Source organism: Protopterus annectens, chromosome 10.part0 (assembly GCF_019279795.1).
Source record: "Protopterus annectens isolate FY-2018-M chromosome 10.part0, PAN1.0, whole genome shotgun sequence".
NCBI lineage: Eukaryota > Metazoa > Chordata > Ceratodontiformes > Protopteridae > Protopterus > Protopterus annectens.
Window position 1 is genome coordinate 1568003334 of NC_056744.1, and position 17421 is coordinate 1568020754.

General features: G+C 43.3%; 1 protein-coding gene across 1 annotated transcript in view; it reads left to right on the plus strand.

The window, feature by feature from the left end:
- Positions 1 to 14032, plus strand: part of LOC122813740 (serine protease 33-like) — a gene marked incomplete in the record, with an annotated part of 258580 nt that extends 244548 nt beyond the window's left edge. Inside the window, 1 exon segment of the mRNA XM_044086213.1 lies at positions 13216 to 14032. Within this exon segment, the coding sequence (XP_043942148.1) occupies positions 13216 to 13545 (330 nt within the window).
- Positions 14033 to 17421: the final 3389 nt, after the last annotated feature.

Genomic DNA, 17421 nt, shown 5'->3' on the forward strand with positions numbered 1-17421 from the left:
CAGTCGGCCAGAATTCCAAAGTCTAGGTCCAGTGTCAGTTGCTGTCGCCTTTTCCCTGACATCAGTGCGCCAGGGGTATAAAAGATGCAGCCAACACCATTTTCTTCAGTCTTTCTTGTCACACAGTGCCTGAAGCAAAAGCAGTTCGCAAGTGCCGGTCGCAGACTCCTGAGATTTTCAAATCCAAATTTCAGAATCGAAGTCTTCATTACAGCTAAGTACCCCATTGGGGAAACTTTTTTCTTGCTCCAGACCGATGTCAGAAAAAGTTAACAATTGTATTTCTTGTGGGAAGCAAATACCTCATAAGGATTTTCACTCTTACTGTATTCCTTGCCTAGGCCCTGACCACAACATTGCTAGCTGTCGGTTTTTTGCTAGATTTAACCAACGCACTATCAAGCGTTGGTTCAATTTTGCATTTCATTACTTTGGCCAAAGATTTAATTATATAATGCCATCAGACAAGCCAACGACCAGAGTTTACAAAAAATGCAAGGAAAAGGATGGGCATCCAAGGTCCAAAACCAACAAGGCCTCTGCTAGGCCAGTCGCCGGTTCTCAGTGAGGCGCTTTCACAGCCCCTGGCGCCTGCTACCTCAGAGCCACAGGCCGCTTCAGACTCCCACGTGGAGCCGACTGGGCCTCTGGATACTCAAGGTATTGGACACTCAGAAATCATTCCCTCAGATGGGTCCGGAGCCGCTGAGCAGGCATCGGCTTCTGAGGGTGTCTTCAGACCTACACAACTATATATTAAGCCATCTTCAGCTTCAAAGACTAAAGCAGCTCTAAATACAAAGAAACAAGTACAACATTCTTCTATTCAGACTTCCATGCCTAAAAAAACAGATGCTCAAAATCTAATTACTTTGATCAGGGGCTCCCATCCCCCTCCTGATAAGAGGCCTAGGCAAGAGACAGAGTATGATTCTTCTGATCAGGTTTCTATTTCCTCTAATTCCTCTTCTGAACAGGATTACTCCATGCTTCCCTATGAGGATTCTGATGCTGAAGAATCCATTCGTTCAGCCTCTCCTCCTGAGGATTATTCTTTTGGGGAAACCCTGCATACCACGAGGGAGCATTTCCAATGGGAGAGCCAAGATTATTCTGAATCTAAGAAAAGGTTCAGAGACTTTCTGCTACTTCCTCAGCACAGACCCCTTGCTATTCCACCTGTTCTAGACATTGTAGAGGATGTATTTTCAGAGTCCGGCCTGTCCCCTGACTCTTTACCTCCTGCACCTGCTAAGCCAGACAGATACTACAGGGTCCCAGATTCTCATAAATTCCTATACAAAAACTCTGCTGCTGACCCAGAAACTATATCTCAGGGTCCCAAAGGGGTTAAAGCTTCCACTGCAAAAAACCCTGTCCCCTCTGATACGGATTCTAGGGCTCTAGACAGATGGGGGAAAAAAGTCGACACTGCTAACCCTGGCTGTAAGGGCTTTAAATTGTTAATTTCATATGCTTAAATATCAGCAATATTTAATGTCACTGCTTAAACAGAAATTGTTGACAAATACTGAATGTTCAGAGAACAAGGAATTGCAGGATTTATTGCATGCAGCTGAACAAGTGGGAAAGCATACTTTCCAATGTGATTATGATTCACTGGAGGCCTCTTGCAGGGCTGCAGTTACAGGATTTGTGATTAGAAGGCATACTTGGTTAAAGGAACAGAATCTGCCTGATCATGTTAAAACAAAATTATTAGATGCACCATTACAGCATGACACTTTGTTTGGTACTAAAGCAGAAGAGGTGTTGAAAAAAATGGAGGATAAAGCAAAATCCATGCAGACAGTCAAGGATTTCTTACAGGTACAGCCACCCAGGTTTAGCAGGAACTGGCCTTCTAAAAATTGTCCAATGTCAGACCACAAAGAGGCAGATACAGGCGACCCAGAGGCAGATCTCAGCCCCAAGGCTCATACAGGCCTAAACAATGGGGTGCACCTACCTCCAAAATCAAAGACAAATCACAACCTTACAGGAAACAGTCCTAATGACTTCCCTCTACCAGATCCAAGCACTTTTCTTTTGGCAACCCCTTTAGGGGGAAAACTAGCACTTTTTTCATCAAATTTTTTCATCAAATTGGAAAATGGTTACCCAAGACAAATGGGTCCTGAACATAGTGTCCCAAGGCTAAAGGTTCCATTTTCACACTCAACCAAGGTCAAAAGGTATGCCAGACCTGCCACACAATCAATGGGTAGAGGCACAAAAACAAATTACAGCCCTCATGGACATGAGGGCCATTCAGCAAGTACCACAACAAGAGCAGGGGCAAGGATTTTACTCCAGACTTTTCCTAGTACCCAGAAAGGACAACCTGGAGACCAATACTGGACCTGTCTATACTAAATACGTTTCTGGAAGTTCCAAAATTCAAGATGTTGAGACTACAGCAGCTACTGCCCATGCTGGGCAAGAAGGCTTGGCTCATAACCTTGGACCTAAAAGAGGCATACCTGCATGTCCCAGTCAGACAATCTTGCAGAAGATACCTCAGATTCGTAGCTGGCTCAATGCATTACCAATTCTCTGCACTGCCCTTTGGCTTATCTACTGCACCCAGGGTCTTCACAAAATGCCTGGCACCAGTAATTGCGTTTTGCAGACAAAAAGCAATTCAAATATATCCCTACTTGGACGACTGCCTAATTCAAGCAGAGAACAAAGACATTCTTCTAAAGCATCTGGTGTTTGTAAAAAGATTACTAATTGGCCTAGGGTACACAGTAAACGAAAAGAAATCAAAACTAGTGCCCTCTCAAGAGATAATATTCCTGGGTGCAAGCTTAAATACAACTGCCCAGATGGCTTCTCACGCCAGACAAACAAAAGCAACTGACTACTTACTTCAAGAAAATGGCAACAAAACCCCACTTATCTGCAAGGAAAATCCTGCAGGCCTTGGGTTTCATGGCATCCTGCATTCTACTAATTCCATATGCCAGACTGCATATGAGGAAACTTCAATGGTATCTAAAAAGTGTTTGGACTCAGCATTGCCACAGCCTGGAGACAGTAATTGCACTCTAAACGGTTTCAATAGTGGGCAGAAGCCTATCACCACAACAAGGGTCTGCCATTCAGTTTACCCACAGCCAGACAGACACTGACAACGGTGCATTACATTATGCCTGGGGGGCCCATATGGCAGGAAAATGTATTCAGGGCACATGGCCTGCAAACCAGATGCATCTTCACATCAATCAAAAAGAGATGCTAGCTGTTCAAAATGCCCTGATAGCTTTCAAGGACCTGCTTCATCCAGGACAGTTACTGATAAAGACGGACAACACTATGGTCATGTGGTACATAAACAAGCAGGGAGGTACACAACCCCCTCTGCAGACAAGCAATGACCTTATGACAGCATAATGACAGCATTGGCTTTTCAAGTTCACCTGCAAGCACAATTCCTGCCAGGAAAAACAAATACTCTGGCAGACGAATTAAGCAGAAACCTCATGGGATCCCCATGAATGGAAACTGGATCCACAAGTCTTCAGCACGATAATAAGGAAATGGGGATGCCCAGACATAGATCTATTTGCCTCCCCTCACAACTGCCAATTGCAGAGATTTTACACAAGCATTTATCACAAGCAACATGGAAAGTGGATGCCCTATCCTTCAGCTGGAAAAATCTAACAGTGTACGCTTTTCCCCCACTGCCTCTCCTTCCCAGGGTACTCCTAAAGGTCAGACAAGAGAAGCCAAAAATGATACTGATTGCACCAGACTGGCCATGCCAGCACTGGTACACAGTCCTAAAGAGCTTGTCTCAAGGTCCAGCATGGATATTGCTTCAGACTTCTCACTTGCTGACCCAACAAAACAATCCGATCCTGCACAGCCAAGTCAGGGCCTTAAATCTGTCAGCATGGTGGATAATGTAGCCATTCAGAACACTCCTCTTTCAAAAGCTGTTATGGATGTTATCTTGGAGGCCAGGAGGCCCAGTACCAGAAAATCTTATGCAGAAGGCCCAGTACCAGAAAATCTTATGCAGAAAATGGAAGAGATTCTGTGCTTGGAACCAGGAACAAGGCATTGACATGGGTGTACCAAATATCCCTCAGATTTTACAATACCTAACTGAGATGCTGAACAAAGGCCTTTCTTTCTAATCAATTAAGATTCATGCCTCTGCCATTTCAGCCCATTACAATATGGAACCACCTATCTTTTCTCATCCTTTAATAAGGCAGTACCTCAGAGGGGCCAAAAACATTAGGCCTCCAAGGAGAGCACCAATTCTGGCCTGGGACCTCAGTTATGCTTTGGAAAAACTCACACTGCCTCCTTTCAAGCCAGCATCAACAGCAGATATAAAATTCTTATCCTGGAAAACAGCTCTGCTCCTAGCAATAACCTCTGCAAGGCGAGTCTCAAGAGTTACAAGCACTCATGGATGTGGAACCTTTCATCATTTTTCATACAGACAGGGTTTCTCTGAGGACAAACCCTACATTTATGCCTAAGGTGGTGTCCAGTGTGGCCCTCAACCAAACCATTCACTTGCCTACCTTTTATCCAAATCCACAGAACAAGGGTGAGAAAATTCTGCATTCTTTGGACATACACAGGCAGTTACGCTACTACTTGGACAGAACTAAAGCTCTCAGAAAGACTGAGTAACTTTTAGTGTCATATGCTGCAAGATCACAAGGAAAGGCTATCTCAAAGCAGACTATATTTTCTAAATGGATAGGCCATTGCATCCATTTCTGCTATTTTCAACATAGCAAATCAGTGCCTAAGGGCATTAGGCCTCATTCCATCAGAACAGCAGCCACTTCAGCAGCCTTCCTCAGAGGAGTACCAACCAAAGATATCTTAGAGGCTGCAACTTGGAGTTCAGTGCACGCCTTCACGAAGCACTACCACTTACCTCTTTAAGTCCAGAGCAGGTTTTGCCACTGCAGTTCTGCAGGGCCTCATAGCCTCTCCTAATTCTATTTAGCCCAGCCACCCATCCTTAGCTTTGGGATTCAACCCAAGAGTAGTGACTGCAACAGGGAAACACGATGAACATAGTACAGTTGTGTACCTACCATAAATGTAGATGTTCGAGTGTATTCACTGTTGCAGTCCAGGTTACCCACCCACCATCCCCCTTTTTCTTTGCTGGGATTTATCTGCACTTCTCTATCCTATACAACCTATTTGGTGTATGTGCTTGTAGATGAAGGAAATGTTGGTTTTGTGCATGCATTTTTATTGGCATATTTTTTCAGCCTACCAATTTGGGGGCTCCTGACATCTGGGGCAAGAGAAAATGGCGTCGGCTGCATCTTTTATACCCCTGACGCACTGACGTCAGGGAAGCGGCGACAGCAACTGACGCCGGACCTAGACTTTGGAATTCTGGCCGACTGGAGGGTAGCCTGCCAGCAGGATAACCCAAGAGTAATGACTGCAACAGTGAATACACTCGAACATCTACTTTTATAGTAGGTACACAACTGTACTTTACCTCTTCCTTCCTTTACAACCAAACATGAGTTTCACAAGGCTCAATACTAGATCCCTTACTTTTTAACATCTTCATTAATAATTTTCATCAGTGCATTCCTAATACCAAATTTGTCCAGTACGCAGATAATTCCACCGTAATTTGCTATGCTCAATCCCTCCCCAAACTCAAGCAGCTAACACAAAATACCTTCTCTTGTACAGAGTCTTGGATGCTGAATATCTTGCACTCAATGCAGCCAAAACCAAAATCATAATCTTTATCCCATCTAAAAAGGGTCTATATTAGAACACCAAACATTTAAAATGTAGAGTGTTCTATCGACCCATTTTCAGCGAACGTTGAAAATATCGGAGAAGCAGAAAACTGAATTCTTTCCTAGGGAAAGAATTCGGTTGTCCGTTTCTGTTGCTTCGGTATTTTCAGCGCTCTGTTGGAAAGTTATGGGTCGGGTTCAGGTAAGTGTGCAATTGAGTGCGGGTTAGGTATGTGTGCGATTGTGTGGACATGAGGGTTAGGACGGGTTAGGTGAGTTAGGGTTAGGGCGCTGGTGAGGTGAGTGTGCGATAGTGACGGACCTTAGGGTTTGGGTTAAGGTAATTGGATAGTTAGTGGTGTATGTATAGTTTAGTGTAGGGTTAGGTGTAAGATTTTAGGTGTATGTGTGGATTGCTGTTTGTTTGGTGTGCTTGTGTTGTGTGTATGTGTTTTGGAACAGCAAATTTTTTCCCTCAGAAAAAATTTGCTGTTCTGAACGTTTGATGTTTGGTATTCTCGATTGGTAGGGCTCTATATTAGAACACTCGACATTTTGAATGTTCTGTGTTCTAATAGACCCTCTAAAAACATCTCTATCAATAAAAATTCCTTCTCCTAGTCAATCAGAATAAGATTCCCATTGAAATAGTCTCCCATACAAAACTTCTAGGTGTTATCTTTGATGAAAGTTTGACATTCATATACAAACTAGTATTAAGAAAACACACCAAAAGCTTGGAATGCTGTATTGTCACAGCCGTTATCTCACTCTCTCATCCATATACTCGATTTCCTACCTCATCCCCTCTCTCTTGTATGGAGCCCCTCTCCTCACCAACCTTCAATCCTCCCTAAAGTCAAAACTGTCATACTGTTACAATAAAATCTCTTAAGTTTGCTATGAGGACCAAATTCTCCTCCCACCATTGTGATACACTCCACTCCTTGAACTGGCTGGAACTCCCCCACTATCTCTCTTGCATTAAACTGTTAACTTCTCACAAACTCATTTTCAAACCCACTAACTGCCCTTTCCTCCCCTCCATACTCACCTTGCATCATCCTGATAGAATACTCGGGTCCAGTAACCAGAACCTCCTCATGTACAAACCCTTACACATGCCAGGGCAATTTCTCCTGTCTTTTCCTTGCTCATCTGAGTAATTAACTCCCTCCCCCACATTCGAATCACCCAAAACCACTCCGCCTTCAAGACCATGCTCCATTCCCATCTCTCTTCTCACTGTGAATGCTCATGCTCTCACCCCACCTGACTTCCCTCTCTTTCATTTCTGCTCCCCCATCCTTTTTTTCCCTTTCTCAAAACTCAACCTACTGAATCCCTTCATTTTTCACTCCCTCCCCTTTTTTTCCCTTTCTCATTACGCAACCTGTTCACCTCTCACTGTTCCACTCTCCTCTAATTCTTCTTACCTCTCACCTCATGAAACTGAGGGCATATATGCCTGCACTCCAAATTATACTTATGTACTCCAAAATACTTTTTAATTTCATTCAATGCTTTGTTCAACATTTTGCTCAAATGTTGTGCTTCTGTCGCGGCCGGATTCGGACGCCCGGTCCGGTGCGGATGTATAAAATTCACCCCCGACCGGCATTTTCTTCATTCTCTTGGGGCTATCGCAACGCAGCAGGTTTTCCTGTCGTCAGTCTCGTTACGGTCGGGTGCAATTCGCACTTCAAAGCCGGTCGGACTGATGGTCTAAAGCTCTACGTAATACTACTAAGACTCTGTACCAGAAGCATCTCCAAAGCTAAGTACCTTGTTGCTCCTTGTGGGAAACAAATACCTCATAAAGACCTGTGGGCTTACCGCACCTCTGTTTAAGGCCCAGCCTCCGACGAGCAACAAATTCGCCCTGTGTTTCCAACCTCTGCCTGCGCGCCTTGCTTAAGCCCAGCCCACAGAACGCCAGCGGGTTCTAACTGTGCTTTCATTATGCCCGTTTGGGCTTTTTATGCGCATTCTGCTTTGCAAACGCTTGGTTCTGATTCCACACTCAGACATCCCATGACTTCGCCTCACCGCCAGACCCAAGCCAAGATGGTCGAAAGATCCGACACTGTGGTCCGGAGAAACCAGAAAAAAATATGTTTGAATCTATCTCCTGGCTGAGTGTCCCAACGAAACACCTTAAACTACGCCTGAGAAATTTTTACCCACTAATCTTGCTTAAAGCTGACTCCCGACTACACTCAGACAATTAACTCTGCAATTCTGCCTCCACTACGCGTGCTATCACTGACTTATCCCATGGCCATTCCCTAACACGCCAGGGCCGCTAAAGCAGCCAAGACTACCAAACAGTGCCCAGCCACCCCCCACCAGGCCCTTCCAGTTCCTAAAAAACCCCTTTGGCAGGTGATTTAATTTCCCCCTCAACCATGAGTGATCTCAATCTCACCGTTTAATTAGCCTCCAGAAGTACTAAGTTCGAAGGGCAGAGCCCCCCAATAGCCAGTAGACAGGCAGAGCCCCCCCAGAGAGTCGAATCAGATCATTCTGCTGATGAGCCAGCCTCCTCTGACCTTCCAGATGATGATGCTGAAGAATCTGACCAGCCTGCTGCTGAGCCCCAAGAATTCCATTTCTCCTGAAACCCAAATTCTGATGAATCAGAACCTCACCACCATGCAACAGGATTTCCAAGACCTAGACTAGAGGACAGCAGGTTTTTCCCTTCCACAGCACAGGCCCACAGCTATACTTCTCCCAGCTGGAAACCCATGATGCTTTCAACAGGCTCTGCTCCGTCTGGCTGTTCTTTTCCAATGAACTCAGCAACCCTTTCAGATTTTACAGCCCCCAGATACTTTACTCCACCTCCACACCTTACCAACTATTCTCCCAAACTACAAGGGAGGCTCTACAGGTCCTTGTAATTTCATAGCTATTTCCCAAAAACTTCCATCCAGGCAAGGTCACTTGTATGTGATGGGGTACAATTGTTTACACTTCTCAGCTTCTCGACTAGCTAGAGGGGTCCCAAAGGTTTTTAGCAAGATAAATACCAAGAGTTTATGCTTGAAAGAGTCACCAAAAGCTAATCACTGATGATGATATGTAAAAGAAAGATTTATGTAAAATTGATAAAAAATACCATTCAAATGATAAGTAACACATCTTTAAAATTAGTAACCATTCTTGATTTGTTTATAAACTATCTTTGCATGCATGGCACTGTAATTAGAAGGCATGCATGGCTAAAGGAGTGCAAAGTAATTAAAGGTTAAAGTAGCAAGCTTTGATGGATTTAAGTAGATATAACAAGTAGAATTGTACAATAAAAAAAAGAATATGAAGAAAAAGTTAAGAAAAGCAAAAATCAGTCCAGACAGTTAAAGATTTCTGCAGGTTCAACCCCAAGGTTTAAGCATTTCTTGGTTGCCCAAAATTGGTCTTTTCTTGACAGGACAAGACCAAAGGGGGGAAGATAGACTCCTGACAGGCCAAAATCAGAAGAGGAGAGGATAGGGGTGCCTACAGAGGAAGTGTTCAGAGGAAGAGGGTGCCAGAGTCACAACACAGTTCCACAAGACCACCCTGGGCACACACTCCACAGGATTCTTAATTCTCAATCCTACTTACCAGGTAACAAAATAACAGCTCCTCTAGGCGAAAAATAAGGTAATTTTACCAAAACTGGCACCATATAACAAAGGACAAGTGGATTTAAACACACCAAAGGACAAGTGGTTACCAATTACTCTTCCACACTAGCTCAGAAAGAGGTATCCAAATCTACTACCTCCCAAAAGAGGGAATGCCAAATCTACAATAGATAATAGAAGAAGAAAAACTTGAGAGGGATGGAGAAAACAACAGAGCAGCGGTGGAGAAAGTCTCCTACTCTAGACAATTCCTAGTTTCAAGAAAAAAAAAAATTCAACCCAATGACCCCAACAAAAACTTCAAATCTACAAGTATCACCCTGAATGAATACAATTCCCTGACCCTACAGCAACTTCTTCTAATGGCAGCCCTACAGCATGCTTGACCTGGGAGGATCTCAAGGAGGCCAACCTGGCCCTAGATACGTCCAATTCAATCTGCAGAAGATACTCAGCAGAAGATATGCAATCTCAGGACACATCTCAGAGCGTCCCTGCCCTTGGGCATTGCCCCGCCGAGTATCCATTTCTAAAATGCCTGGCATCAGTAATCGCCCATTGCAGGCTACAGGAATTATAATTTATATTAACCTTACAACTAAACAACTACAAAAGCTCAACAACAAAAGAGTACAGGGTCTTCAAGCTTGGTCATAGATTTTGGAGGGTCATGCAGGAGGAGACATCAAGCAGAGTAACAAAGTCAAGATTCTCGATACCTAACCCAGCATTCCCCAGACACAGTTGGACACAGGAAGACAATTGGACACAGTAAGACAACTACCTGAAAACAAAAAAACTGACCTAAGAAAACTTAGCACTAAATAAAACTGGAACAAGTTAAACAAGGCTTTTACTTCTTGTACCTTGGGTTTCCATCATGCATCCATGCAAGATCTTATCTCAGGCTACATAATAAAACTACAGTGGAACAAACACAGCAACCTTGCCAAAGAAACAGGGAAATCCCACACAGCGAAATCCCTAGGAATCCCACCCATAACATGCTTATCCTATGGTGGGCTCAGGGCTGCCCATCCATGCCAGTCCAAGCAAACCCCTGGCCTTTCACAGCGCGTCAGACCCAGACAGGGGAGACAGATATGATAGCTCATGGGGGCATATGCTAACGGATACTTGGACAAGGATTGTGGGGTGACATGGATCCAATGCCTCACCTACCTGCACAAAAACTGGCAATGGCACTGGCAATCCACAAAGTTCAGACCATTTTCTCAAGGAGGACCACCAGGGAGGAGCCATGGACACACCACACCACAACAAACAGGGAACAAACAGGGAGGCACTCATCGGCACTCAGCTCAGGATGACTTTGGAGAGTGGGACTTTGAACTGTGGACCCTGGGCAACGGCTACAACCAGGAAAGTTACAGGAACATTTAGCTGATAAAAGAAAAAAGCTAAGCAGATATGTTTACAGGACCAATATATCTTGCACGCATGCACCCGGATATTATCTCGAAGAAAGGCTCTGCCTGAATGAAGATCTCAAGACCATCTCGAAGGAATCACTCACATTCCCTCTCAAAGCTCAGAAATTGGACACAGTACATGGGACATTCCAAAGCAATTCCTACTTCAGCTGGAACCTCTCCTTCAGCATCCCCAATGCCTTATGCATCCCACCTTACATATTGATCAAGTAGATAAAGATAAAGAGGAAAGTACAAGATCAATCCAAATAGCCAAGAACTGGCTGGGCACTTCCAACTGGCCACTACAGCAGGAGAATGTCTCAGCCCAATATGATGATCTCTGATGCCTTTGATGCTAACTCAGAACAACTTCAAATCCACCTGCAGAAACAACTTCAACGACTGACATGAACACTGCAACATCACACAATTCACAAATGGAAAGAACACAGAGTAGAAAGAATTACAGACATGATTCTGAAGCACGCGAGGCCTTCAACTAGAAGGAATTATGCTGGGAATGGAAAAGGTTTGTCATTTGAAAGAAAAAAAAGAGGAAAAGACGACAACATAATAGGTATCTAACTAACTGGAGCATTCTGCCTAATTCACTCTTCAGCTACCTCCCTACCTATGCATCATTCTTCTCATGAATGCCTCCATCAAGAATACACCTTTTTTTCACTTTCCAGAATAACCTCTTTGCTCAGGCAGTGAACCACACAAGAAATCAAGGGAAATGTAAAACCTCCATGGTTCACTTGTACTACCTTTGGGACTTGACTTTTGCTTTGACTTTGAACTTCTGATACCAAAACTGAAACAACCAGCATCACCACCAAACCTACAACAACTGCTTTCCTACACTGCTTGGAAAATGCAATTACAGTTTCAATTAGGGGCTCTCTAGGCCTAGGAGAACTCTTGGCCCTTTTAATCCTTCTAATAGTCCCCCAGAGTCTATCCTTCCATGAGGACTAATGGTATCCAAGTGATATTCTTTAAGGTATCCAGAACCACCTGCAACCCTCCCATCCACCTGCCTAAAACCCGGGAACCTTCACAAAAACCCAACAAATAATACTGCATAATACTGACATACTTGATGACACGCTAAAACTTGGACAGACCAAAAAATAGCAGAAAGTAGTGAGCTCTTGGACCAGGAAGGGAGGGAGCTAGGAACAGGAAGAAAGACAAAAGCACAATCAAGCCAAAATACTCCAAAATTGCATGGAAATTTTACACGATCCGCCAACTGGGAAAGACAGAACAGCTCACCACAGAAGGGCAGACCTATGTGGGCAATAGCCACTACTTACGCCAAGCGGCGGTGAGTGGAGAAGTACAAGCAGCTACTTGGACCTCATTGCTCTTTGACCTATATAATTTTTCTTTATTCCAGATCTCTTATATTGCCAGGACCTGCAGCTGCCTTTGCCATAAGGATCCCAAACACTTCCTTTACTTGCCAATTTACTCCTCCCCCCCCTCCTCTAGTATTCTATGGTATTCCCATGCATTAGTTATGCAGCCAGATGCATCCATGAACAGCATGTACAGTTTTGTACCTACCATAAAAAGTCTGCGTCAACCTCCCTCATCCCGAGTCCCCTCTCTCCTCCTTAATTCTAGGGTGTTTACTCCTCTGTTAGCTTTACCTAATAGCTAGGGGTGGGGGATTTGTTTTCATTTGTATTTATGTACATACATTATATTTTTTTTTTTTTTTTTGTTCTCTTTCTTCTTTTGCAAACATTCAAATTTTATCCAAAATAGCCTCTATCTGGGCTTCTTGGCGCAAGGAACACTGAAGAAAAATGTAAGAAAATGATGCTTACTTTAAGTCCAACAGAGATCCAGACAGAGATGACGGTGGTGACATCAGCCGCAGGACGACTCGACTTTGACCGGGCCGACTGAGGGCTGCCTGAGACACAGGAGGACAGTAGTTGTTATGACTGCAGATGCTATCCAATTCGGACATCTACATTTATGGTAGGTACAAAACTGTACTTTCTGTCTTGTATGTTACTGTGTTTCAGTAGTTGAAAATTGTGTTGTACTTGTTAACTTTGTTGATATTAGCTTTGTAATATGTGTATATGGAGCTTTTCTCCCTGGGCCTCCATTGAAAGCGGGCTCTTTTTTTTTTTTTTTTTTTTTTCATAGACATGAATGGAGTAATTACTTAGTTACTACATTGCGCCTTATGGTAAGAGAACAGCATTCTAGGCATATGATTACATACCAGAGTTCATGATTACTGTGGCCGTTGTATAATGTGAATAAAACTCTAAAATATCTAGCTTTTTTTCTGTGATTTGTAACTTAGGTTAGTCTATGTCTCAGAACCGCATGTAACACAATTTCATTGTGTCATTACAGGGTGATTCTGGTGGACCTCTGTCTTGCAAAATGGGTAGCGTCTGGTTTCTGGCAGGAATCGTAAGCTGGGGAGAGGGCTGTGCTGAACCCTATCATCCTGGTGTGTATGCCAGTGCATCGTTTTACCAGTCTTGGCTCCAGCAAAACGTGCCCCAGCTTTCATTTTCGTTTGCAGAGTCTTCCTACACTCCTACTGCAGACGTCTGCGTCTACATCAACGGAACAGCCTATGCTCATGCGAATGCTCTAACATGTATGTCCTTCATGACAGTACTTTTCTCAACAGTCCTTGTGTACACAGTGAATTCATGTCTACTGCACTGGAACTGATTGCAGAGACTAGGACTATGGCTGTTACTGATGTCTGAGCCCACATTTTTGGTCGTGGTGACCTAAAGTTTGGTTATTTATGCCTATCTCGCAGATATTAACATTTTCAACCATGTCATCATGCTGCTCACCTATGTCATATGATTACACATTGCCAGGTAGTGAGGTATTTCTCATGGCATATTTTCTTCTGAAATGTTTAGGTGGGAACTGTGATGCATGTACTTTATTAACATGCATTATGAATAGTATACATCAGAAAAGTTCTTGATTTCATACCACTGTGTTCTGTAAATAAGATTCTTAGAATGCATTACAGCAGATATCGGAGGGGTACTGTCACAAGGTTTTAACTTACTGCAGTGGACATAGATCTTTTTTTGCAAAAGACAATATGAAGTAGAAAGTAAAAGGAAGCCGATATGGGCTAAAATCTTACTTGAGTCCACAGATGAAGGTCATTAAACAGGATCTCCATTCCTTTCCATCTCTTCTTGAATCACTTGCGAAATCAGGTTTTTGTTCCACCTATCTCACATCTTATAGCCCACTTGCATTATTTTATTTAATTTATTCATGTGTTCATGTGTTATTATTCATGTGTTAACTGGATAAGTATTTTGTCAACTGGGTAAGCGAATCAGTCATTGTGGACCTTTTTTAGCCACAACCTTGGCCATAGGGGCAAAGCCTGCTGCTGTGTTCTCATGCTTTTATGAGAGTAAAAATGTATACACATCTTTTATATATATATATATATATATATATATATATATATATATATATATATATATATATATATATATATATATATTTTCCACCCTGATTTTTTTTCTTGAGAAAAGATTTTAAATTGTCTTCGTATTATTTGTTTGAAGAAGCCTTTTTCAGCCATTAATACCCTTCAGTAACTAAACTTCAAGTTATAGCTTATAACTATAGTATATGCTGTTAAGGCTGTCTGCTCATTTGTGCTCTGATATCTACTCTGATATCTTGTTTACCACGATGGAGTACTATACTTAGTCTGAAAAAAATGTACTGAAATGTGCACCGTTCACAAAGAGCACCATAAGGTACAGAATGTTTTCCAATGCTCTACCCATGTTGTAGAGAGTAACATGGAGATTTCCTGGAATATACAGCTACTCTGCACAATTATAGTATGATAGTACTTGATGTGAAAATTTAATTTAAAAAGTGACTTGTTTTGCATGCAGACTGATTAATTTCAGCATGGGGTATGTAGCCCTTTATTATATGCTGTCCTTAACCCACCCCTTTTTGATGAGACTATCATAACCACAAATTTCTAAATAGAGCAGCCCTTGATGGGCTGCTATTCTTCTCCCATCACCCAATTTCATACATTTCACTTGACCTGAGTTGTCTCTCCAGTCTGGGGGCTACTAAACTTTAACTTCCATTTTTAGGAGTGACCTAAAGTTTGTGTGCCTGCTATGACTTTGTCAGACAAAAATGAAGAGCTTTCTTTTTTCTTGCATTTCTTAAGAGAAGCGAGTAGATCAGAGCACGTCTTTTCTTTTTCAGATGATACGAAATGTGAGAGGTGTGGTAGATCCCAGTTAGTATGACTTGATGGCAGAAGGCAGGCACTTTTTGAGGGTAAATTTGTTATTTTTATGCCTTTTCCTTTATTTTGTACAGAGTACTAGTAACCTCTCCAGTAACACACTTCCTTTTCCTTAAACACCAGCACATCCAGAGTGAATTTCAAACATAGCACATCCAGAGTGAATTTCAAACAGAGTCTGTCCCAGAGTTAGACCTTTGAATAACAGAATAGCTCACCTGCTTAGACGGTTGCATTTATTGGGTCGTAATTCAAACAGAGTCTGTCCCAGAGTTAGACCATTGACTAATAGAATAGCTCACCTGTTTAGACAGTTGCATTTATTGGGTCGTAATTCAAACAGAGTCTGTCCCAGAGTTAGACCTTTGATTAACAGAATAGCTCACCTGTTTAGACGATTGCATTTATTGGGTCGTAATTCAAACAGAGTCTGTCCCAGAGTTAGACCTTTGATTAACAGAATAGCTCACCTGTTTAGACGGTTGCATTTATTGGGTCGTAATTCAAACAGAGTCTGTCCCAGAGTTAGACCTTTGATTAACAGAATAGCTCACCTGCTTAGACAGTTGCATTTATTGGGTCGTAATTCAAACAGAGTCTGTCCCAGAGTTAGACCTTTGATTAACAGAATAGCTCACCTGTTTAGACGGTTGCATTTATTGGGTCGTAATTCAAACAGAGTCTGTCCTAGAGTTAGACCTTTGATTAACGGAATAGCTCACCTGCTTAGACAGCTGCATTTATTGGGTCGTACTCCTTTCCTAGTCTTTGAATGCTGCACTTAAGTGGCCTTTGCCATCTCTCCATACAATGCAAGCATTTTCTCCCCAAGTAGTACTTGGGTGTTTTCGGATTTAATACATTGTGTCTGAAACATAACATATCAAACCTCTCAAGTGCTGTCTTTATTTTGGCAACACTCGATTTGGAGCTCTGAGGTAGTAAGTGAAACAATTTTTAAAATCCACTAATGTGCGTCTAAAATTGACATTCTGACTTTAGCAGGACAGCCGGTCTATTTGGTAGTGAGCAATTTATTATTTTCTCCCCATCCTACTTAATGAGAATCAATTTCATGCCAAGCTTGCTTCTTCCAGTACAGCAACAGAACCCCCCCTGCTTCTTCTCCAGTGCAGCAGCACTGTGCCATCCCTGCTTCTACGTTCAATACAGCAGTACAGTGCTATCCCTAGTGCTGTCTTCTCTTCACTGTAGCAACAGTGTGATCCATTCTCAGCTTCTATGGTCAGTACGGGAATACAGTGCCATCCCTGCTGCCCCTTGCTCTGCAGCAGCATTGTGCCATCCCTGCTGCGCTGCAGCAGCACCGTGCCGTCCCTGCTGCCCCCTGCACTATAGTAGCACCGTGCCATCCCTGCTGCCCCCTGCACTATAGTAGCACCGTACCATCCCTGTTCCCCCCTGCACTGCAGCAGCAGCAGCACCATGCCATCCCTGTTGCCCCTTGTGCTGCCACAGCAGCACTGTGCCATCCCTGTTGCCCCTTGTGCTGCCACAGCAGCACTGTGCCATCCCTGTTGCCCTTTGTGCTGCTGCAGGCACTGTGCCATCCCTGCTGCCCCTTGTGCTGCAGCAGTGGCACTGTGCCATCCCTGCTGCCCCTTGTGCTGCAGCAGTGGCACTGTGCCATCCCTCCCTTGTGCTGCAGCAGCGGCACTGTGCCATCCCTGCTGCCCCTTGTGCTGCAGCAGCGGCACTGTGCCATCCCTGCTGCCCCTTGTGCTGCAGCAGCGGCACTGTGCCATCCCTGCTGCCCCTTGTGCTGCAGCAGCGGCACTGTGCCAGTCATGTTTCTCACGGATGTGACAATTTCTGTTCATTAATCTGTGCCAAGTAGCACTGTTGCAGTGTTATTGGTGTTATGCAGGGGAACAGTAGCTGCCAGGCTGAGAATCACAATGCACATCAGACAACATGCTCTGTGACAGCTTTCCAGTGACTAAAAGGAATAGTCCGTAAAAAAAAATTATGCCTAAACATTTGTCTACTTTTTTGACAGTTATTTTTGGGTGCCGTAAGTTTTTTTTTTTTTTTATAATTTGATTTGTGACTAAGGTGAACAAGTATGGGACTACATGATGCTGTTGAGACTCTGGGGAATTAAAAATGCACTAAACTATTGGAAGTACTAATAACTTACTATGAACATATATGTCACCCATGAATTAACTTCCCATGGAATGGTAGAAAAGCTTAATTTCACTGCAATAACTAGAACATGCCTGAAAACAGAGTGAGAGTTTGCCATCACTGCTGCGTTA